The 25,954-nt window shown below is 36.1% G+C and overlaps 1 protein-coding gene across 3 annotated transcripts in view; it reads left to right on the forward strand.

The window, feature by feature from the left end:
• The window catches only part of COLEC11 (collectin subfamily member 11), a 68,515-nt gene extending 44,497 nt beyond the window's left edge, over positions 1-24,018 (forward strand). For 2 of the 3 annotated variants that reach the window (XM_051976055.1, XM_051976056.1), the window contains exons 4-7: positions 6,826-6,897; positions 15,374-15,427; positions 22,756-22,851; positions 23,022-24,018. In XM_051976055.1, the coding sequence (XP_051832015.1) occupies positions 6,826-6,897; positions 15,374-15,427; positions 22,756-22,851; positions 23,022-23,431 (632 nt within the window). In that variant the 3' untranslated portion in view covers positions 23,432-24,018. The remainder of the gene's footprint in view (positions 1-6,825; positions 6,898-15,373; positions 15,428-22,755; positions 22,852-23,021) is intronic. The other variant, XM_051976057.1, reaches the window with a different exon arrangement.
• Positions 24,019-25,954: the final 1,936 nt, after the last annotated feature.

Raw genomic sequence — 25,954 nt, forward strand, 5'->3', positions numbered from 1 at the left:
ACTTGTATTCGTGTCCCAACTGGACTTCTCACTAACTGTGTATCACCATATCTCTTATTTTCTGTGAAAATGAGAGTTGTTGGACTAGATAATTGCTGAGGAGCTTTCCCAGTCCAATGAATTCTGTGATTACATAATATGATAGTGTGGTATTCTTGTGTATTAATCAAAATAATCCATTGTTAACTTTGTAGGCATTTCTCCAAACTTCCTTGCCTGGTGGAAGCCTTCTTGGTTGTAGTGAAACATAACCTGAATGGTAGACTAACTCATGATGTTAGGAAGGATGTCAGTATGTAGGATAGTAGGAGATTTAAAAAATGAAAGTAAAATTTAAACCTTAAAAGATAGGCTGTTTCACCTTCAAGTCCTCTCTTCAGGAATCTTCAGTGACTCCCTATTGCTAAAGAGATAAAAATACATGCTCCTTAGTCTGGCATTTAAGATTCTCTATAATCCAGTTGCAATATACCTTTTTAGCTTTATTTCACATAATTCCTTTTCTTTCTTATATAATACCTTTCATCCAAGCTGGAATGCTAGCAATTCTTCTCTCTTATCCAATTGTATTCACAAAGTTGTCTTCTGTGACTGGAATGCACTCCTCTTTTCTCTACCCACTAAAATCTTTCAAGGAACAGGTCAGTTGTCATATGCTCACTGAAGTTTTCCCCAATACATCCTGGGTAAACTGATCTCCCCCTTATCAAAAATTTTCAGAACATGTGTTATTCCATGCCATATTGTGTAGTATATTGCTTATTTGTGTATATTTTCTAGCTTCCCCTGTTAAACTGTGAACTTTAAAAAAATTTTGTTGCTTTGCTTTTTAAATTTTTGTATCCCTAGCCCCTAGCACAGGACTTCCTCACACATAGTGTTTATTAGACTATAGACTTCAAAGAAGGTGCTGATCTACATTAGTAACAGAATTTCTTTACTTGAGAAAATACTAAATTAAAGAAATCACAAGTCTGGTCTTTATCCCTTTCCCTCCTAAGGAGAAATAATGCTTGTTGAATTCAATCTTAGTATTGTGGTTCTAGTTTTAGATTGTAGCTTTTCAGGATGGAGAGAACTTGAAAAAGTTTCAGACAAGAACCACAGAGATCATCAGAAGGCAGGGGGTGGAAATGGGGGAGAGAAATCAGCCCTTTCAGAAATGGCTAAAGGAATACATTATCTTTCTGTCCTTTGTCACAAGTGAGCCAGCCTTGCTGCATGGCTGTATTATATAAGCTACACCCCAGGTAGAATTAATTTCCATGCAGAAGTCTGGTCAAGCAGCCAGAGTCTTTGAGCAAAATACTATAATCAAGCCTTCTCTTCAACTCCCACTCTTCCCCCTTTGCAGCTAACAAAATCATTTTCCTTTTAATCACGCTTTACGAAATAGGTGCCATCCTCTTAAGGGTTTGCTCCATAAAAGCTAATTTCTGTCATCTTTCACTGTGACACGGTGCTTCGCAGTGATGTCGGCCCCATTATTTCTTTACCCATGTAGCATTACTAATTCAGTCTGTGCACTTTGCTTTATTTTGGTAACCATCTCTCTCTAACTCCCCCTCCCCCCCACCTTTTTATCTTCTCCATTGTTGCCAGGATGTTTTTTTCTTAGAGAAACTAAATATAATGAGACACTGTGTCATAGCAAAAAGTAGATAAAAGTAGCCTGTTTATTAGAGCCTATTTAGACTGAGCCATGCTTTAGGTATGGCATACAGGAAGATGACTTTGATCAGGGGTTTTCACTGCTGTAGTGATTCAAAGTAGCAGCTAGTGGAAGGAGTAAAGAAGGAGGTTTGGTGTTGCCAGTGGAGCCTAGATATAGATTATGCACTTATTTGTGTATTTCTGACAAGATGTAAAACTTCTTGAGGGCAGGGACTGTTTCAATTTTGTCTTTGTCTCCTCTAAATCATATAATATGGGCTTAAATATTAATAATAACTAATTTGTAGCACTTTAAGGTTTACAAGTCACTTTGTATGTATCATTTCACTTGATTCTCACAACCTATGAGGGAGAGGTTCTAATTATCCCTACGTTACTGGAGGAAACTTAATTTTGTGAGCTCCTGAGGCAGGTTTTAAATTCTTCTTTGATTCCAATTCCAGAGTTCTATTTATGTCCACTACAACACTATATACACAAATGAAAAAGCTATCCCTATGGGTGACATATTGATTTAGAAAGCCACAAGTTAACATTGTTTATGTTGTATTGTATTTTTATTTATTTTAATTAAACCTTTGCCAATTATATTTTATCTGGTATCGAGCAATCATTCTGCCACCTAGAAATCTCATATTACCTAGCTTATTAAATTGAACTGAACGGAATTAGCTTGTTCCTTGTTCACTGTTACCTGGCTGTGAGGACAAGAGCTTTTAGAGCTGTGTTTTGCCTATTTCTGACATGGCTTTCTCTTTGGCTACTTTGCACAGTCCTTCTTTCATCTCTCCTATAGATGGCCCTTTTTCTGAGTTAATAGTCATAATTTAAAAGTCATATTTTTTTATTATTTTGAAACTTTTAAACTAAAGAATGGCATTTAAACTAAATGGCACTTATTGGAAGTTAAAATTGTGTGCCAAGAATTGTGCTAAGCACTGGGATATACAAATACTGGAGCAAGGTGATCTAGCTCTCAAGGAGTTCACATTCTCATAGAGAATACCTGGGAGGATTCAACTATAGGGTGGATTGAAGCTTGCAAAAATTTTCCTCAAAAATCTCCCTGTGATTGGGGAGGATCATAGTATTGATAACTACAAGAGAACAACCCCTTTATGTTTTAAAGATGTAGAATGAGCCCAGAGATTTGTCCAATGTCCCATAAGTGGTAAGTAGCAGATCTGGTATGTAAGTCTACCAACCTCTCATTTTAAGGGACTTGATTCCTTAACACCGAATAGTTTGAAACTTTTGGTTGGTAGAAGCTTTAGTTCTTAATGTTCTTCCTACCCCAAGGCATTGTGATATCATGGTAAAAATGCTGGACTGAGAATTGGAGGATCTGAATCAAATGCTAACTGACACCAGTTAGTTGTGTTATCTTAGTTAATTTATGTAAACTTTCTTTGTTTCATACATTTTCTTTCTGTAAAAATGGAGATGATCATATTTTCCGGATTTACCTTATAGGATTATTGTGAGAAAAGTGCTTGGTAAACCTTAAAATATTCCAGTAATGTGATTTATTGCTGATGATTATGGTTACAGACTATAAAAGATACCTCATGGTAGCATGGAGGGAACTTGGCTTATTGAAGACCTTGCCAGCATAGTATAACTTCTGGCAGGAACTTAAAAAGCAAGACTACTTCAAGCATGGATCTATCCATTAGTGTGCATCTTTTGTCAAAGGACCAGCCAGTTATGGAGAACTAGTTATCACTAGCTTGATCATAGGATAAAATATTTTTCAGCCCCTATTAACTACTAAAGGTCATCTCAGAAATCATAGAAGAGCTATGTTGGAGGGAGTACTCTTGCCAACTAAATGAAATATTCTTTAAATATCATTATTTATAGATATCAGTAATATAAATTTTGTTAAATTTTTTTGGGGATCATATTTTGAGGAACTCCAAGTCTTTTCTTGTTTCACATGGACTACTATAGAATAGTGATAGAAAGTGAAGGATTATAAAGCCTGTTAATGAGGGTGAAAGAGGAAAGCAGCAGATTTGGCTTGAAGCTTAACATTAAAAAAAATACTTAAGATCTTGCCAACTGGTTCTATCATTTCCTAGTAAATAGAGAAGAAATGGAAGTTTATACTCTTGCATGCAAAGATCATTGCAGATGGTGATTGTAATCATGAAATTAAAAGATACTTGCTCCTTGGAAGGAAAGCTATTGGCAAATCTGGACAGGATACTAAAAAGCAGAGCTATCACCATGCTGACAAAGTTATGTACAGTTAAAGCTATGGTCTTTCCAGAAGCAATGTATGGTTATGAGAGTTGGAGTATAAAGAAAGCTGAACATTATAGAATTCATGTTTTCAAATTGTGCTGGAGAAAACTTTTGAGAGTCTCTTGAATGGCACAGAGATCAAATCAGTCAATTTTAAAGAAATTAATTCAGGATACCCACTGGAAGCTCAAATACTGAAGCTGAAGCTTAAATATTTGGACTATATGATGAGAATACAGGACTCATTGGAAAAGGCCTTGATATTAGGACAGTTTGAAAGCAAAAGAGCATGAGAGGAATAGATAATGTCATGGACATGAACTTGGATAGACTTTTAAAGATAGTGAGGATAGAAGGCCTGGTGTACTATGGTTCATGGGGATCACAGGGAGTTGGACATGACTGAATAATTGAACAACAACAACCATGGAGAGATAATAGAGTTAGACTGAGATTTCTGATAAATAAACCCAATCTTGTGGAGTTAGAGCACAATTGTATTTCTTTGATTTAATGTTGCTATTCTTCATATGAATATAAAATTGAGAGGCAGTGTGGCATAGTGGATGGAGATAGTCTCAGCATCAGAGAGACTTGGTTTCAAGCGCTTTCTCTGACACACATTGCCCAAGGTTGTGCAGTACTAGTCAAGTCACAACCTTTGAGAATTCTAAGCATCTCTTTTCAATTCTTTTAGTTGCAGAGAATGTGCGGAGACTCTTCCCTGGGAGGTCTTTATATAAAAGTAATCATATATGTCCATACTCCCTATTCCTAAATTTTTCTGGACATATTCTATTTTTACATAACTAACATTGTCCAATGTATTTCTTCCCCTACTTTGCATAAAAGGAGTGAGCCTTTATAACAAATAATAGAGGATAAAAAAATTGTTCAGTAAAAATAACCAACATACTGAAAAAGCTTGATATTATATGTTATCTTCCACACCCATAGTCCCTCACTTCCACAAAGAAGTGGGGTTAAGTGCCAAAATAGCTCTTTGTTGGGCCCAAGATTGGCCATAATAATACTTTAACATTCAGTTTAGATTGTTTTGTTGTGGTTCTTTCCACTTACATTGTTATATTCATCATATATATTATTTTCTTGGTTCCATTTAATTTACAAAGTAAAATTATTGAATTCTGACTTCCACCCTTTTTTAGGCTGGCCAGCTGTCATGAATGTGCATGACTGCTTGGGCTTGTGAATTTGTTCGAATTTATATGGATGGATGAGAGTATGGACATATGCATCTGCATATATGTCTGATATGGAAGTGAAAGAACAGTTCATAGTTGCCAAAACACTTTCCTCAGAGCAGTTTAGTTTAAGTATCATTATCCCCTATTTACAAATTTGGAAATTGAGACCTAGTTATATTATATTGTCCACAGACATATATCTAGTGTCATATAACATACAGACATATAGTTAAGTATCAGGGTAAAGATTTGGACCCAGATCTTCCGATGCTAAATCTAGCATTCCTGATTGTGCAAGAATAAAAGCAGATGTTAAGTAGCAAGTGACTAGCTACTTTTTGTAGTCAGTGTTCTATGGAGAAAGAGAGGAAGAAGGAAGCAAGGATAGATAGCTATTTGGGCAGGAAACTATGTCGACAGAACTGGTATCTAATATTCCTTTCCTTATCCTTGGTGAAGTATAGCATTCTTCTCCTGAAAACAAAAAGAGCCTTTAGACAATGAAGACCCCAAGAATCTGAAGAACAGAAGATTCTCATTTAGATAGATCTGTAAATTCATTAATATGTATAATCCCTACATTTGAATACAGATTGTAACTCTCTGCACCTTCTCATCCTGTGCCTTTTCTGTAAAGAGTCCACCCAACACACTCAAGAACTTTTTCTTTTTTTTTAAAAAAAATTATTTTTCTCAGTTACATGTAAAAAAACAACATTTTTGGTTACACATGTAAATTCATTTTTAACATATTTCCTTATGAATCATGTTAGGAAAGAAAAAATTAGAACAAAAGGGGAAAAGGAGAGGAAAAAGAAAAGAGCAGTGAAATAGCATGTATTGGTTTACATTCTATCTCCATAGTTCTCTGGATGTGGATGGCATTTTCCATTTAAAGCTTTTCGGGATTGCCTTGGATCACTGAAAAGAAGCAAATCTGTCATAGTTGATCATTATACAATCTTGCTGCTGCTATGTTTTCCTGGTTCTGCTTGTTTCAGTTAGCAGCAATTCATACAAATCTTTCCAGGTGAAGACCTTTTTCTAAATACACCAATGTTAAGCTTTTTTCCTATATTTGTTTCTAAGTAAAGTCTTAATTTTTAGGCCATTAACCATTAGCACAGAAGTGTCTTTTCCAAATAGTCATCAGTAAACTATTTCTTTCCTGCTTCTAACAGAAAGGATGTGATAAGTCTTCCTTTGCAATTAGAAATGGGAATCACTTGATTGTCATAAAGTTATCACAAATGGGGAAAAAAAAACTTATTCATAGGAAAAATTAAAAGTTTCTCTGATTTCTTGACCTGAGTAGTTTTGTAAGGATTCAGGAAAAAGAGATTTTTGGTTGATATGGAGCAAATGGTATCTTTCTTCTTACTATAAAATCACATGATAAATTATAGATCTCCTGGGTTTAGAACCAGAAAGAGACCATTTGACCCTCTTGAGTTTTATAATGGACACAAGCTTTGAAGCTGTTGGTTTCAAAGGGATTACTTCTTTCTGTTGATAGAATATGTGTAGTCCATGTGATCTGTACAAAACTTCCAAAATATTAGAATGTAAATCATAAGCTTCTTAGATTTTTCCATTTATTCAGGAAATCTATAAAAACATAATATTTTAAATAATGTGTTCAAAACATCTTTCATTTTCTTTTGTTTTCTTTTTCTTTTTTTTTTTTGTACAGGAGACATGGGAGACAAAGGACAGAAGGGGAGTGTGGGTCGTCATGGAAAAATTGGTCCCATTGGTTCTAAAGGTATCTTTTGACTCAATCTTATCCCATCCCTATGCTAACTGGCAATTCATACTGCCATTTATCCTTAGGAAGAATCCAATAATTGCAGGAAGAAGAACATCTTTGCCAGAGAACTCTTTATGGTTTTTGTTTTTGGTCTTTTGTGAATGGCAGACCTTGTCTTGTTTTAATTACTCATCAAAATGTTTGAGAGCTCTCAGAAGGAGTTTCGAGAGATATCAGCTATAATTACTCACTTTAGGAAGTTTTCTCTCTCCCATTTATTTATTTTTAATGTTCTTTTTTAAAAAAATTTGAGTTCTAAATTCTCTCCCTCTCTCTAGCTACTCCCCAACCTGTTGAGAAGGCAAGTAACATGACATCAATTATACATGTGCAATCATGCAAAACATATTTCCATATTAGCCATGTCACAAAAGAAAGCAATAAAAATAAAGTGAAAAATTATACTTCAATTTCCACTGAGAATTCATCAGTTTCCTCTTTGGAGGTAGGAAGTATTTTTCATCACATTTTAAGCTTTAAAGTAACTCTCTTCCTTCTCTTGAGCATCACCCATTAGCACAACAGTTGGAAGATTAGGTTAAGATAGCCAGGTGATTTGGTGGATAAAGTAGCTGGCTGTGGAGTCAGGAAAACTTGAGTTGTGATCCCAGATATTTACTAGCTGTGTGATCCTGAACAAATCACTTCTCTTTTCCTCAGTTTGCTCAATGGAAAAATGCAGATGATAATAGCACCTCCCTCCCAGGATTGTTATAAGAATCAAATGAGATGTTTATAAAAGATTTGGCACAGTGATTGGCACATAATAGGTGCTATATGTTAACTATTTTTATTATCTATGGTCTTCCGAAAATTCCCTATTGTTCTTGAGGACATTTCTAATTATTAATATCACATTCATTTCTCTTCTTCCTCCTTCTTCTCTACCCCCCTCTCCTCCTGCACTGTGTGATTTAATCTATATTGAGGAGTTCCTGCTGCAGCCCCAATTTAGCCTGGAAACTTCTTATAATGTAGTTCTAGAGAGTTTGGGGGTGTAGAGGGGGTGAGCGTAAGTGATTTACTCATTATCCTAGGCCATATTTATCTGTTTTTCAGTTAACATTTTTTAAGTGGCACTGCATTGCACTAAATACTGGGCATGTAAAGAAAGACAAAAAACAGTTCCTGTTTTTATGGAACTCATAGTCTAGTGGGGATCAGGAAATATTTCTTGCAAAAGGTGGGATTTTAACTGAGACTTGAAGGAAGCCTGGAGGTAGAAATGAGGAGGGGAAGTTCCAGGTAAGAGGGACAGTAAATGAAAGCCACCCAATTAGCATATGGATTATCCTGGGATGAGGAAAAGCAGGGAAGCTACTGTCATTAGGATTATAGAATTTGTGTATGTAAGGAGTAAGAAGACTGGAAAGGTAAGAACAGATTGTGGAGAGTTTTAGAAACAAAATAAGAATTTTATGGCTGATTCTGAAGGCAATAGGGAGCCAGATTTTTCTGATTATAAAGTTAATTCTCTGCCTACTATGCTAAGCTTCTTCAAATGTCATAATACTTAAAAATTATATATAAAAAAGAAAATATAATTTAGATAATCAATGGATTGTGCTCATAAAGCATCCTATTTATTAATCTTTACCTCCTATTTGTTAAGTATTTCTAAGATTATAAGTTGATGTTCAGATACACTAAGCAGGACGTGGTGATATTAATACAAATTCCATATTTTCATAGAACTTTACAATCCTCAAAATGCTTTCAAGTGCATTTTTTCCTTATTTTTCTTCCACAAACAAACTTGGGAGGAAAGCAAAGCAGGTATTGCTATCTCCTTTTATTGATGGGGAAACTGAAGTTCAAAGTCTGTAAGTGACCTAACCTCATATTGCTTTTATGTTCCTTCCAGCATATCTTTAGTTTTATCATGATTTGTTATATTCTCGAGAGGCAGTTTGGCATTGGATACATTAAATTTTGGGATCAGGAAGGCTTGAGTTTTAATTTTTAATTTTATAGCTTTCATTCTGATAATTATTTTCTATTTATACTGTAAATATTTGGCTGTATACATATTTGTTTATATGTTGTCTTCTCTATCAGATTGTAAGCTCATTGAAAACAGAGACTATCTTTAGCCTCTTTCTGTGTCCCCAGAAGCTTAGGATAGTGCCTGGTACATGAAAGATATTTAATAAATATTGATGATTGATTAAAGTTTTTGCTATGACATTTATCAGCTATAGGACCATAGGCTTAATTGACCTCCTTTCCTTAGGTAATTTATTAAGACTCAAAGTTATTAAGGAGACGACAACCTTTATTAATAGGTAGAGTTTCCATATCAGACATTCTCCACACAAATGAAACCACAATTCAAACTGTCTTTCCTTCTCCCTCTCCCATTGACATTACATTTTTGGTGATTGACAAAGAGATAACTATTAAAACAAATGGGATGAAAACATTTGATTTTTATCATGTTTCACATGATTTACTAAAGTATTATGGTCCTTAACAGATTCATAATTCCCTTTGTTCTTTTTTCATTATACTCTCCTAGTGTGTAGCTAGTTAGCTCTGAGGTTTAGAGTAGTTTTTCAACATTATTTCAACCAATGAACTTTCAAGCAACAACATTCAATTCTATTCAGTTCAGTTTAGTTTCCATCGATTCAACAAATGCATGTTACATTCCTGTTATGTGTAAGGCATTTTGTGGAAGACAATAGAGATATGAGGAAGAATAAAATTGGATCCTAACCTTCAAGCAGTTTATACTTTACTTTAGTAGGAAAGATGAGATATTTACACAAATAATTATAATGCAAATTAATTTTTTAAGTCCATGAGAGGGGTACAAAGTATAATGAGAATTTTGAGAGAATTACTTTTGGCAGCAGAGCTCATAGAACCTCCCCTTTGACCAAGTAGTCCAGCCTTCTTATCCAACCATACCATAGTAATTGACAAAAGGAAATGAGGAAATATAGGATATCTTCGGTGCATACTAAATTATCCTAGTGGGAATAGGAACTAAACCTATGATTTCATTGGTACAGGAAACTTGCAAGGGAGGAAACTCCCTTTAATAACTTAAATTCCCAGAGAATTACCTATAGTACTGAGAAGTTAATTAGATTACCCAGAATCATACAATCATTATGTGCCAGAGCCAATACATGAACTCAGGTCTTCCGGGTTCTGAGACTGGATCTTTAGCTTTTAACTCCTTGCTATTTCTGCCAGTATGCTGTTAGAAAATGGTGGGTAAGAATCCTGGATTAATAAGGACAAAAGCATGGTTCTATTACCTCTGTTTTAGGCAGCCATTTTGCAAATATGATGAGAGGAACTCATAAAGAGTGGGAGTGCATTAGGGAGAACCCATCCCCACATCTGGGGAAGCAGTTTAAAGTGCTTGCTGTATTATTGGTGAATCAATAGTACCTCTTATGTTTTATTATAGTGAAAATATGGTTTATACTTTGGATAAATTCTTCACTCCCTTATTCATTCAACAGACATTTTCGAAGCACTCATTCTGCTAACATTAGAAGACAAAGGATATGATTCCTGCCTTTATTGAGCTCACAGTCTAGTGGGGGAAAGCTCACAAACACAGATAATTCCAATGCATTTTAATACATACTTTGTGCGTTAGAGAGATATGCAACAGAATACTACAATATTACATGAAGTTAGAGAGTAATTGTCCTTACCAACCAAGAGTGTCAGACAAGGTCCTGAAGGAGGGGGTGTTTGAGTTGGACTTTAAAGAATAGGGAAGAATGCAAAAAGGGGAAGAATAGGAGGGAGAACAATCCCAGCAGAGGACACAGTCAGAGCAAAGCCACTGAGATATGAAAATGGATCATGTTTTGTGGTGCAAAGAGCAATACAGTTTGACTGAAACAGGGTGTGGGACAGGACAAACCTAGGAGTAAAGTATTGCCAGACCACTGTTGGGCTTGGAAAGGCAGGAAAAGGAGAATGAACTTCATTCATCAACCAGTAGCAATTTACAAAAGATTTTTGAGCAGTACAATGAAATGACTAAGTCTCTGTGTTAAAAAAAAAAAAAAGTATACAGACAATGATATAAGAGATGTATCAGAGAAGGATGAAACTGAGCTTCCATATCCACCTCCTGGATCTGAATGAGGCCAGACAGACCCTTATTTGGCTTCTCACAAACTCTTTTCAGACTAGAATTTGGCTCATTTTGGTTTGCCTTGGATTCATCATTATCTTGGATCTTTGACAAAATGAAATTTTCAATCACTTTTTTATGAATTAACAAAAGACCACAAAGGAATGAAGGAGAAAAGGGCTTCTATATCCCTTTTGTTCTTATGCTATATCTACGAGCTGCACTTTCCCCTTTGCCCAACTAGATTGAAGTTGCCTTTTTAGGATCCAAACTTGTGATTTTGTTGATGTAGGGAACTCCTAATGAGGAAACTTTAATGATTGATGAAATCTGTAACTTCTTTTTGGCAGTTTATTATTTTAGAGAGTTGCTTAGAGCACTGAGGTTAGGTCACTTGCCCAGGATTATATATATGTAGGCAGTGAGGTGGCTCAGTGGGGTTGGAGTCCGAAAGATTGAGTTCAAATCTAACCTCAGACACTTTCTAGTTGTATGACCCTAATGGAGTCTGTTTACCTTAATCCAGTGAAGGAGAAAATAAAAACCATTCCAGTATCTTTGCCAATGGACAATACGGTGTCTTATGGTCCATGGGGTCACAAAGAGTTGGACACAACTGAATAAAGAATATACACAGACTTTTTGTCTCTATAAAAGGCATTATGCTGCCTTTTAATATTGGGGAAAATAAATGTTTTGGTGTTGTTCAAAAATTTGATTTAAATATTTAGAATCATTGAGTTTTAAATTTAGAAGTGTTTCATTAATGGTTCAGATTTGGAAGACCATAGATTTAGATAGCTCAGAGGCTATTAGTCCAACTTTCTTATTTATAGATAAGGAAATTGAGTCACTGAATGACTTACCCAAGAACACACTGGTAGTAAGTGGAGAGTCTGAATTTGAATTCAAGACATGTGACTCCAAGTTCAGTCTCTTTCCACTACATCTACAGTCACAGACACTTATTAGCTGTGTGATACTGAGTCCCTCTTTTGCCTGTATTTTCCTTTTTTTTTTTTTTTTTTTTTGAGGGAGAGCAATTTAATCATTTTATTAACAGCAGATAGGTTATTAAAAAAGATGGTCATTTGGCCATCTCTTGAACTAAGGACAAACACTTCATCAAAAGTTTCTTGGGACTTATGAGGGAAGACATTGTGAAAAGAAAAATGGAAAAACTGACAAAATCAAACAGGCTAGTCTCCTCTGATAAGTAGACCTTATAGATAAAAGATGCAAGGGGAAAAAGTAGATTTCTCTCTTCCTTTAGGTCATCTGATATGGTCCTGTGACTCTGGTCTGTTCTTCTCCAGCTCAGGTCACTTGTAGAAGTTTCCTACCAAACTGATCTCAAAACACTTTAAAAATTTTTTACTTAGTCAAAAAACAAGTAAGATAATGAAAGTTAGCTTAAACTTTATGGTATCTTTTATTAGATCTGAGAATTCACAACTTTACCTAACACCTGTATTCATCACCTATACCACTTTTATATCTACAAACAGAAATCAGAAGCCAATATTATAAGATGTATTCCAGTACAAAAACAAACTCATTTAAAGTGGCCTGTATTTTCTCAACTGCAAAACAAAGGCATGGGTCTCTTAAATTTTTTCTGCCTTGTCTATGATCATATAACCTGAAGAAGCCCAGAGAATGGGGTAGCCTAAGCTGGTTAGTAGCTTCATAATAATGAGGGAGTCTGTTCTGAACTCAGCAGGAGGTGATAAACTACTGTATGATAACTTTCACCAAAATATTCCAATGTGTTTGAAATTCATAGATTTCCTATAGAGCTGGTATTCTCCATACTCATTTGAGGAGAGTGATGAAAATTTGTATATTGGGAAAAGTTGCATTATTAATAAGAATATTCAGTCTAAGAAGCAACTCTATGAAGTGGTCTCCTTGGTGTTAAGAAGCTCCATCTTTTACATTCATGAAAGTAAATATATCAGTTCAGATTGTTCCTGGATTTACTTTGTCAGACTGGAGCTAAGCATTTTCCTGGAAGTCCTCTCGTTCGTTGTTTATAAAATTAGAGGATCACAGATTTAGAGTTGGAATCTAGTCTAATCCCTTCATTTTAGAGATGAAGTTTAGCCAAGATAACAACACATTCCCACCAAGAATTATAATTTTTTTTTTTAAAGATCACGGTTCAATGTGCTTTATTTTAAGCTGCTGTCTTTGACTTTATTTGTTTGTTTGTTTATTCCCTAGAGGAGTGAGAGTCACTTTGAATCATATCATGCATATGATGCATAATGTAATTTGGGTGTGCAATATATGGCACAAGGTGAAGGGTGTTAGGAAGTCCTGGTTCTATTCCAAATCTGCCACTAACTAGGTGTGATCAAGTAATTGGGCCTTTGCTGTTTCTTTTTTAAATTTGAAAGTAATAACATCATCATCACCAACTAATAACAGTGATCAATCAACCAATCAACTAATATTTACTAGGCACTGTATTAGCTTCATAAATAAAGTAATCTCTCTATACTCTCATTATAATGACATTTATAATCTTTAAAGCTCTACCAATTTTAACATCCCAATTCTAAACCCATCCTGATAGTGAATTGTTTAGAATAATTTCTCTAAGCATTAAATTTAATTGAAAATCAGGCTATTTCTGGATGTAGTCACATGTATGTGCTGTCATTAAAAAAAATGTAAGCCAGTGTAGATTTTAAAGCTAAAAACAGGCTTTTATCTGTTTCACATTAAGATCTATGGAATATCCCAAGTAAAAGATGAGTGTTATAATAAGTAAAAGATTAAAAAAAAAGAATATGAGTATTTTTGTAGATGTTCAGTTGTGTCTGACTCTTTATGACTCCATTTAGGGTTTTCTTGCTGGAAATTGAGCATTTCCTTCTCCAGCTCATTGGGACTTTACTGAGGCAAACAGTTAAGTGAGTTTTCAGGGTCATACAGCTAGTAAGGGTCTGAGCTCAGATTTGAATCTTGACTCCAGGCCCTGCAATACTGTCCATTTCACTATCTGACTGTGCCAAAGGGAGGATAATTATATGTAAAAGATAAAGAAGTCAAGGAGAGAGTTTTGGGCTAGAGTTTGGCATCCTAGCAGGCTCTATTCCCAGCTAGCTAAATGACTTTGGGACTTGGTGATACATTTACTGTGGTTCAGTTTCCTCCTTTGGAAGATGGTCCTTCTTACCTCTGACATTATGAAATTCTGAAATTGTTGCTACTTGGTTTAGGGAACTAAGAAAATAGAGGTGGGAGGAGGAGAGGGTACCACTAAGACCTTCTCAGAAGAAAGGAAGGTGTGAAAAGTAGTAAAAGTCTGCAGAATTGTCTCCTTTTGGGGAAAAGGGACTGAGCTAATTTACCTGGCAACCTGGTTTCTAGCTAACTATCCGTGTGACAATGTAGAAATCACTTAAACTTTCTTAACCTAATAATAGGTCTTTGTCAAATGTCTCTTGTAAGTTTTAAAAGTCTTAGGACCATAGATTTAGAGTGAGAAAGAAATCTAGATATTATTTGGATTAATCATTTTACAGAAAGAGAAACTGAGGTTTAGAGAAATATATGAGATGACTAGATTGTTTAAAGCACTGGGCTTGGAATCAGGAAAACCTGAATTCAAATTTCGTCTAATTCACTTGCTAGCTGTGTGACCCTGGGAGAATCACTTAGCCACTGCTGACCTCAGTTTTCTTAACTATAAAATGGAAGTGATAATAGCACCAGTATCCCATGATTGTTATGAGGATTTAACGAGATAATAATTTAAAAGTGCCCAGTGTCTGGAACATGGTAAGAATTATATAAATGATAGCAATGATGATGATGATGACAATGACAACAACTTGACCAAGATTATTCTGGTAATAAGAGAGACAGAGCTAGAATTTGAAATAAAATCTATTGTTCTTTCTACTGTCTCACACTGCCTACCCATGTTACCATTTTTGAATTTACTTTCGATAAAGGAGGGAGTTCAGAATCACTCATGATGTTAAAGATTCAGGAGGTAATGTCTGTGAAGTGTTAGATGAAATGCACTTAATTTTACAGAACTAGTTTAAGGAATGATCATTCACTATTGCCTAAAATCCCAAAATGTGCATTACTTCAAATATACTGTTAATAAAGCCCAAAGCAAGAGCAATTTACAGAATGTAGCGACTCCCTGTTGTTATATGGCAGACAGAGATGGGGTCTTGGGAGAAACTCTGGGGCATTAAACATGAAAGATTCAATAACGATTCCAACCATGAAGTTTCTTAACTAATGAAACGTGTGACCCGTTTGTTATGCTGACAGAGCTTTCTTTTTCTTTCATAGGTGAAAAGGGAGAGATGGGAGATGTAGGACCACCGGGTCCTAATGGAGAACCAGGTAAAGTATTCAGGGACTGAGAACAATTCACTTAAAAAATACTGTCTTTGAAAAAAAAAAGCAGCCCCCTGCATAATAATTTTTAAAAGATTGAAAACAGGAAGCATACACTTTTCTGGTTACACAGGGAACTACTGTAATTGATCCCATCAAATTATATTTAACATGATAGAGCATCAGTGGTCATTGTAAATGTTCTATCTTTCTTTGTAATTATTACCTTATTTTGATTATGACAAGTGAGAAGATGAATGAATGCCTTTCATTTGGATGAAGGACTTTAGAAGGATTTCATTAGGGCTATTTTAACAAGTATTTTGGAGTGAGTGCTCTCTTTTCCATAGAGGCCTTTTTCTCATTTCCACCTGAGATCCCTTTCTTCACATGCTACCTTCCCAAGAAATGAAAGTGAATCCTCCCTTCTCAGAATTTCCTACATCACTTTTTTTGGCTGGGGGGGGGGGGGGAGGGGAGGAAGGGGGTGTTTCTCTTTTATCCCCATTATTTCCTGCTTTGTAAATGTTGTAGCTCTCAATTCCTTTTAATAGAAAGTTAGCTGGGGGATGGAGGGAGCTGAGGTACAGCAAATAGGCAATTTTTATTCTTTAATATATCCTACCATAGCATAATAACTGCATAGTCTTTAGATAGATAAATAGATTGACAAAACATCTATTAATTAGTCAAATGCTGTGTTAAGTAGTGGGAATAAAAATACAAGCAAACAAAGTTCTTCTCTTCAAAAAGATTATATTCTAAATGGAAAAGGCATCATTTAAAAGGGTGCTGGAAATGAGGAGCTAAATGATGGGGCTTTAGAGGGCAAAGAGAAGACAATGAAATATTAGCAAGGGGCCCAGAGGTAGAATAAAAGGTTCTAATGCAAAGGAGATGAAGATGATGGCATGGTGTCCTGTGGCTTGGTCCCCAACAAATTAATAAGAATTTCTTTCATTGAACATCTGCAGGCCTCTTTTCCTTTTCAGTGACCATTTTTAAAGGCTTGATTATGAGATGTAATGATGAAATAATGAAATTCAGCCTTGAATGTATCTCAGGATTGTTGATAAAGATTTCTAATTTTTTGGACCCTCCCTTTTGGGAATTGCCTTCAGATCCAGCTTCTCTCTCTCTCTCACACACACATGCTATCTCCCTCTCTCTTTTTCTTACCTTCTTTCTTCCTCTTTTTTCCCCTCTGCCTTCTTTTATTCCCCTCCCTCTTCTCTTTTTTCTTCCTCTTTTTTCCCCTCTGCCTCCTTTTATTCCCCTCTCTCTTCTCTTTTTTTCACTCTTCTCTTTCCCTCCTCTCCTCTCTTTCTCTCTTTTTTATTTCTTCCCTCTATTTTTTCTTCTCCCTCCCTCTCTCCCTCCTTTCCTCCCTTTCTTCCTTCTTTCCTTCCTTATTTTCTTCTTTCCTTCCTTCCTTCTCTTTCTTTTCTCTCTCTTTTTCTCCCTTTCTTTCTTTTCTCCTCTTTTTTTTATCTCTGCCTTTCTTTTCTCTCCTCTCCTTTCTTCTTTTCTTTTCCCTCCTCCTCCTCTTCCTCCTCTTCTCCCAATCCATTGCATAGTCATAGGATTTTTTCCCCTGACTGCTTTTCCATTCCCCCTTGATCCTTCAACCCACAATCCCTAGTAGTGATCTCTTCTTTTCAATTTTTCCTTGGTTACTCTGAATTTCCCATAGCTTTCCATATTATACTGTATTTAACTGTCCACATGCCATATCCTCTTCCCCAAAACAGGATGTAAAGGCTTTGAGAGTCTTTCCTACCCAGTACATAGTATGTAATTAATAGATATTTGTAGAAATGAAGAATTTGTTCTGACATGACATAGCATGGTAGATTTTAGAAGAGACAGGGAACTTAGAAGCCATTGAGTCTAACCTCTTCATTTTTATAGATGAGGAAACTGAAACACAGAGAAATTAAATGACTTCCTCATAATCACATAGCTAATAAGTCTTTGAGTTAAGACTGGAACTTGCATCTTTTTGACTCTAAGTCTAGTACACTGCATTTCTACTCCTATCTGCTTTATTTCTCCTTTTGTTATTGCTTAAGCCAATAAATACAGGAGTTCTACAATGGGTCTATGCTGGTAATTTCCTGGAGCTGGCAGCAAGATATGGGGGAAAAGCTATGAGGCTAGATACAAAGTTGGGAATCTGGAGGGAATCTTAGTATAGCACTCTTCAGAAAGCAGACTAACTTTGTGACATGTACCTAATCCTATGCTGTTGATGAGTTGTAAGTAAGAATATAGGTTTTAAGTGTGAATTGTTAGTAGTCACACAACAGATAAATTGAGCACTACAATTTTGTAAAATACAGTTGCAAGGCACTATCTCATTGAATTTTGCCAACACTGTGAACATCCCTGTGAGGTAGGTAATGGGAAGTATTTTTACTCCCATTTTATACATGGGGAAACTGAAGCTTTAAGAAGGGACTTGTTCAAGATCTTTTTAGTGAGTGGAAGAGCTAGCTTCAAGACCCATCTTAATGCTCTTTCAGCTAGGAGATGCTGCCAGACATTATCTTCATGTGCATAACATGCTGCATGTAGCAATTTGTTGCATTTGTACTGGATTTTATGAAAGTACTTCATATCCACTGTCTCACTTGGATCTCACAATGCTATTGTAAATATGCAGCACAGGTGACATTAGCTCCATTTGGTATATGAAGAATCTGAATTATGAAAATCAGGAAGACAGTCGTAGAGATGGAATAAAAAGCCAGGCTTTTTTTGGTCATTGTCTTACTATCTTTTGTTTTCACTAAACAGTAATCAAGTGCTTATTGTTTTGTGAGCCCTATGCTAGGCATTGGCAGGGAGGAAGAGGGAAGATTCAAAGTTTAAGTAAATACGATCCCTGCTCTTATAAAGTTCAAATCCTACTAGAGGAATAAGATCCAAACACAGAAAACTATAGTTCACAAAATTTCGTATGTGAATTAGAAAGATGCAAATTAGTGTCATGTGAGGTCAGAAAGAGAAAACTCCTTAAGAGGGAAATAGCTTCCTGAAGGAGTTGGTATTTGCATTTGGTCTTAAATGATAGATAGAAATTTGACAGGCTAAGAATGAGATACTGTGCTATGAATAGGGCGCAGAATGAGCAAAATCTTGAAATCTGGAAAGCATAAAGCATAATTATTTAGTTGTGTCTGACTCTTGGTGATGCCCTTGGGGTTTTCTTGACAAAAATGCTAAAGTGGTTTGCCTTTTCATTTTCTAGCTCATTTTACAGATGAGGAAACAGAGGCAAATAGGATTAAGTGACTTGCCCTGGGTCATTCAGTTAGTAAGTGTCTGAGACCTCATGAAGATGAGTTTTTCTGATTCCATGTTCAATGCTCTATTAGATGCACCACTAGCTATCCCTTAAAGAGCAGCTATACTCATGGTGCACAAGCACAAAAGGCAGGAAAAGTCAGAATAACATCAGATTGTGCAGGATTTTGAATGCCAGGCAAAGAAACTGTAACTCTGTTCTAAAGGGAATAGGGAGTCACTGAAGATTGTTGTGCAAGGAAATGATAACACCATATCCTTGGGCAAGAAAAATTATTCTGATAGTAAATTGAGGAAGGGTTGGACCAGGATGAGAGCAGAAGAAAATTATTGAAATAACATGGGTGAATGGTCAAGAGAGCTTGATTGCTGTGGAAGTAAATGGGAGGCCATGGATGTCAAAAATGATTAGTAACAAAGATTAAATTAGTGATAGTTTGGATATAAAATGAAGGAGAGGAAAGAGTCAAATTTAACTTTAGTGTTCTGAAAGTTTAAGATGGTGAAAGATGGTATAACTGAAAAATAGTGAAACTGTGACAAGAATAGATTTTAGGGAAATATAATTAGTATATTTTTGGAGTTTAAAATACCAGTGGAATACTAAGCAGGAGACATCTTGTGGTAATGGAGACATAGGCAGGTAACTCAGTAGAGAGGGAAAGGCTACAGATAAAGATTTGGAAGTCATTAGCATAGATGAGGTAGTTGAAGCCATAGGAACCTATGAGGCTAAAAAAATGAGTAGAGAGAGATGAAAGAGGGCCCTGGGACAGATCCTTGGGAGACATTCATTCTAAGGTGCTAGAAAGAAGAGTGAGCAATAGAGATAGTGAAGGAGCTGTTTGAGAGATAGGAGGAAAACCAGCAGAATGTATGAGTACTCTATAGGAGAGTATAGATAATAGTGTCAAATGCTACAGAGATGTCAAGGATGTTCAAAGAAGGGCATTGGATTTAATAGTTGGGAGATGAGAGAACTTGGAGCGAAATGTTTTAGTAGAGTGGTATGGGCTGACACCATAGTGCTAGGAGCTGTGGAGAACAAGTAGAGGCATTGTATGTAGACATTTTTTTCCTTCAGAAATAAAGAAAAGAGAAATGAGATTTTAGGTAGATGAATTTAGAATATTTATATATATCTCTATTTATCTAATTACTGATTTACATATATATATATCTTCCTAATCCAATACTACATTAAACTAACTTTAATATAGTAGAATAACAACATTATAATCCAAGAGAGGATGTAGAAAGAGGGAAGAATATGAAGATTTACATTCCAAGAGCATCCAAGTGATATTTCTGAATATTCTTTGAAGCTGCTTTGGCTTACGTGCCACTTATTTTTTATATGCTATCCAGATATTTATATTCTCCAGAATACTGACTTCTGGTTCCATGTAACAGTATGATTAGAACATTATTGCAGACAAACCTTTTTGGTCTACCCCCTCCCATATAGAGAGTTTAGAAAGCTTCTTCTTCCAGCCAGGAATTAAGTAGATAATCAATTTGACCCATTTCTCTTGCTATTGGCCAGGCTTATGATATATTGGAATGCTAAAATGCCAGTGGATCATACAAACCACTGACCAGACTTATGATAAATTATACCACTAAAGTGCTAGTAGATCATTCACCAATTTCCAATTTTAAGATCTTTTTATTTGTGACTCTGTCTCAAATGTTTTGTTGACTGAGAGAGTTGACCTCAGATTGGTAAAAGATAATTACTAAAAGATTATTTTACCCAGAGTCAAACAGCCAAAGTATGTCAGAAGCAAGACCTCTGTACTTGGTTCCCTGACTCAAAGGGCAGTTCTCTATCCATGATCCTATACTTCTTTCACAACTATTTAAATGCAAATAAATCAATTGCATCAACATGTCCACAATGACTTAACAGTTATCCCACTGTCTCTTTAACTTAAAAACAAAACAAAGCAAAACAAATGCCTACATTATCATAGTTGGGGGTTTTTTCCCCTCTGTTTAATTTTCCCTTTAATATAGCCATAGGTGAGAGGCAAGATGGAATAATGGATAGAGAGCTGGTGTCAGAGTTAGGAAATCTTGGATTTCCATCCTGCCCCTGAAACATCCTGGCTATGTAATCTTTAATAAATTCTGTAATCTCTTAGTGTCCTTAGCAACACTTTTAAGACTATAGATTGCAGTGTAGGAGTCAAACTGCATTATTAGACGAAATGTCTTCATTGACAATTCCTTATACTGATGAAATCTCAATCTAGTTTTTTAAAAAAAAGTAGTTCTTTGTTCTTCTGATTCTGCTTTTTCCACTCACAGTATTTCATACAGATCTTTGCAGGTTTCTTTTTTTTTTTTCTTTCCAGAATCATCAACCATAATTGCATTATGATATTCCATTATATTGCTTTGCCTCAATTTATTCAGCCATGTACCCATTGATGGACATTTGATTGTTTCTTGTGTGTGTGTGTGTGTGTGTGTGTGTGTGTAGTTGATTAAAAATTTAAAATAAGTCAATAATGTGATACAAGGACTATGACAGTTAATGAGAGCAGGGACTGTCTTTCACTTCTTTTCATATTCTCATCATTTAACATAGTGTCTTGACCAAATGAGGCCTAAAAAAATCCCTTCCGATTTGGACAATCTAGGAACAGGCAGCTATCTTTAAATAAATGAAAGGCTTTGTCACAGAGCTTGACTAGTTAATTTTTATATCAACACTGTCTATTCCTCCTGGGAAAAAATAAAAACTTAGTAGGAAGGATTAAGATTAAGTGCAAAGAAAACATTTCCATCCTTCCCATTCCAAATGTATAGAATAGGTTACCAAAGTTTATTCTTTTCTCAGAAATAATTTTTTAAATGATATAATTGATATCTTTTATTTTTATTTCATTTTTGTTTTTTTACTATTACTATTAATAGTATAATCCATAGTGGACTCCATAGTCCACTTGGAGAGACATCCCTTATAAAAAAAATTAAAAAGAAAGAAGAAAAAATTCAGTAAAACTACCCAACATATCAATTGAGGCTAACAGTAATTATGTTGTTCCATGTCTGTAATCTACCATCTCCCTCAGAGACTTTAAAATGCATCTTAATGTAGTCTAGGGGCAGCTAGGTGATGCAGTGAATCAAACATGGGATGGGAAGTCAAGTAGACCTGAATTCAAATCCGGCCTCAGATACTTCCTAGCTATATGACCCTGGGAAATTCCCCTAAACTTTTGCCTAAACTCTGTAAAATAGGAATACTAAAATCTATTTCCTAGGATTGTAGTAAAGATCAAATGAGATCAAATAATTCTAAAGTGCTTAGCATAGTTGCTGGCACATGGTAAGAGATATATAAATGTTAGTTGTTCTTGTTTTTATTATTATTATTATTGTTGGCTATATGAACCTGAGCAATTCAGTTAACCTTTTCAGTCCTCAGTTTCCTCTTTTATAAAATGAGGGGTTAGAGTTGATGACTTTTAAGATTTCTCTTCCAGCTTTAACACTATAACTACTACGTGAACACTAGACTAGGATTGAGGAGGTTTGCGTTCGGTGATTTCTGGTACCTTCTTTAGCTTCTGAAGTTCTCAGTTTCCTCTTTTATAAAATGAGGGGTCAGAGTTAATGATTTTTAAGGTTTCTCTTCCAGCTTTAACAGTATAACTACTATGTGAACACTAGACTAGGATTGAAGAGGTTTGCGTTCTGTGATTTCTGGTACCTTCTTTAGTTCTGAAGTTCTCAGTTTCCTTTTTTATAAAATGAGGGATCAGAGTTAATGATTTTTAAGGTTTCTCTTCCAGCTTTAACACTACGTGAACACTAGACTAGGATTGAGGAGCCTTGCGTTCTGTGATTTCTGGTACCTTCTTTAGTTCTGAAGTCCTCAGTTTCCTCATCTGTAAAATGACGCTGTTAGATTTGATGGTGGTTTCAGTTTCCATCCCGTAAGTAGGGAATATTTGCCTTCTTAGCTTGTTGCCACGTTTAACCTCATGATGAATGAACCCTGGTCTTCACAGGCATACCTTGTGAGTGTAGCCAGCTCCGAAAGGCCATTGGCGAGATGGATAACCAGGTGGCTCAACTGACAACTGAGTTAAAATTCATTAAAAATGGTATGTTCATGTTCATGTTTCCCCCCCTCCCTTCTGCATTTTTCCTCCCCCCAAAGATAAAATTGCTCTTAAGTAATGTTGCTATGTTATCCTCTTTGCTGTCTGTGTCTATTTTCTTTTTGTGGTGTGCATTAAGTTTGTTTATAGAAATGCGAGTGCTCACTTTTCAGCACTGCCCTCCCCCGCAGCTGTCGCTGGTGTGCGCGAGACAGATAATAAGATATATCTGCTGGTGAAGGAAGAGAAAAGATACGTGGACGCCCAGCTGTACTGCCACGGCAGAGGAGGGAACCTGGGCATGCCCAAGGACGAGGCCGCCAACGGCCTGCTCGCATCCTACGTCAGCCAAGCCGGCCTCACCCGAGTTTTCATTGGGATTAATGACCTGGAAAAAGAGGGCACTTTCGTGTATTCTGACCGATCCCCCATGCAGACCTTTAACAAATGGCGCAATGGAGAACCCAATAATGCTTATGATGAGGAGGACTGTGTGGAGATGGTAGCCTCTGGGGGCTGGAATGATGTGGCCTGTCATATCACCATGTATTTCATCTGTGAATTTGACAAGGAGAATGTGTGAGGTTGAGGCCCCCTATTTAATCTCAAGCAGGGTCTGGCTAAGTCACTACTTGTTTATAAAGTAAAATTATTAATGCTACAGTCTCCAAGTATCCGATAACATCAGATAACACGTACAGCTGTAAATATGAGAAGTATTTCCAATATCAGTGTTTACTCTTCAGAAGGGAAGGGTTTTAGCCCATCAGGGCATCATTCATCTTAGCCTAGGAGAATGTTCTGGGTTTAGAAGGAAAAGAAAAATGTTTCTCAGGTTGTGATTTCTGAAGTAAAGTTTTAATATCTTTTTTACTTTAGTCAAAATGTTAATTGTGTGGATGTCGCTCAGAATTGTTCCCACTACAGGAAAAAAAAAGCCCTTGGCGGTCTCTAAGCTGTAAAATGGAATTTTAAAATGTTACAATAGTTACTCACAGATATTGGCAGTGGGGGCTACAGTCGCCTAGTTTCCTTCTGGTTACTGTGGAGGGGGAGAAAGAACCCTTTCTTCCTTTTGCAGAAATTACTGTGGATGGTTTGAAAATATCACTTTTTATTTCTGTATGCCTGCTGGGCTTGAATTGCCCCAAAAGGAAACAACTTTGCTGTGCTTCAAACTTGGATTTCAGGAAGAAAAAAAAAATTACTCCCAAAACAAATCCCTTTGAGTGAGTGTCTCTTTGTGCCTATATTATCCGTGTTTTTGCCTTTATTGTCACACCACTCCATTGGCCCATTTTTCCTTCCTATCACATTCTCTAGTCACAAACGAACTAACAAAACCCTTCATTTCTCTAAGAAGAAAATGAAAAGAGGAGAGAGCTCTTTTCAAGGTTGGTATTTCAGGCAACTAATTTATTTCACTTCACCAGAAGGCCTTGCTAAATTATGTGATCAGGTGGTTTACCTCTGACATGAGCACTCAAAGGACAAAGGATGTTATGATTTAACGCTGGAAAGAGCCTTGGAGTTCATCTTTTTGGTTCTATCCTCTCATTTTACAGCTTCCTAAAATGAGTCTCAGAGAGGTGAAGGTCATTTGTTCAAGGTCACACAAACTCTAGAGCTAGGCCAAGATTTGGACATGGTCCTTTGACTCAAGATTCAATGTTCATTCCATTACATCAACCAATATCCCTTTACTGTTTACTACTTTTTACAGGCAACTGTCATGATATAAAAACATTTCCCTCATCACCCACTGCACTAATTCCTAAATTAATCATATCTTTGAGGTAAGGTGTGAAAGGTGACTTTTAGAGAGTAAATAAATTATCTGGGAAAAGTAACATATTTAGTGGTCTCCCCTAATGTATAATATCCCATTCCCTCCACGCTGACACGGGACGAAATACCTTATAGGTTAGCATCTTCACAGAATCACAACTTGTAAATTGCCCTGCTCTCCAAAGTGTTAATTTTTACAAAGCTAAAGGACAAAGCAGCTCAAAGCAAAGGATATTTAGAGAGCATAGCCAAATTAAATAACAAGATTTTTTTTTCTCAATAGTATTTTATTTTTTCAAATACATTTAAAGATATTTTTCAACATTCATTTTTGTAAGACTTTGTGTTCCAAAATATTCACCCTCCCTCCCTTACTTACCTCTTCCCAAGACATCAAGCAATCTAATATAGATTAAATATGTGCAATCCTTTTAAACATATTTCCATATTTGTCATATAGTACAAGAAAAATTAGGCCAAAAGGGGGAAAAACCGATGAGAAAGAAAAAGCAAGCAAACAAATAAAAAAGTGAAAATACTATGCTTCTTTCCTCATTTAGTTTCCATAGTTCTCTCCCTGCATGTGAATGGCATGTTCCCAAATGACAGGATTTTTCTTCTCCAGCTGGGGCATTTAAACAATAACCAGAGCACAAAAAAGTAACACAATTATCGCATCATGAGCATTAAAGGGTGCCGTGTAGAAAACATGTGACCAGTGAATAAACATGAAGGATATAGATGGGGAGTGTATATATGTGGGAACACGTGTGGCCAAAGCACATGCATGTAGGGATGGGGATGACCAGGGTGAACACTTGACTGAAACAACTCACTCCTCACTTGGCAGAGCCTTCAGTGTTTGCTAGACTTGACATTTGCTGTGCTGCTTTGTTGGGGAGCCTGTCTCTCCTCTCTGCTAGGTACTGCATAGTATCTTTCAGGTCTTGCATTCTCCCAGCTTTAAATCTATGTGCCTGTAATGCTCTGGGTGGCCACATAAATAAATTTAGAGAGGAGAACAAAAGGACTAGGGTTAGGCTTGGATCCTTTGTTCTAAATTTCTGACATTATTATGCATACCTGCTAACAATGAAATCCCTTGTTGTTGCCTAGAACAAAATTGATGGTCTCTCTATACTCATTTAGGTACTGTCTTGAAATGGGATACTGAGTGTTTGGAACATGATTCAATGGAATAAATATTGGCTTTGAAATTATAGGAGCTCAGTGGATGGTATGCAAGATCTGGAGATTGGCTCATCTTTCTGAATTCAAATCTGACCTCAGACCCATACTTAACCTATTTGCCTCCATA

This window comes from Antechinus flavipes, chromosome 2 (assembly GCF_016432865.1).
Source record: "Antechinus flavipes isolate AdamAnt ecotype Samford, QLD, Australia chromosome 2, AdamAnt_v2, whole genome shotgun sequence".
Lineage (NCBI taxonomy): Eukaryota > Metazoa > Chordata > Mammalia > Dasyuromorphia > Dasyuridae > Antechinus > Antechinus flavipes.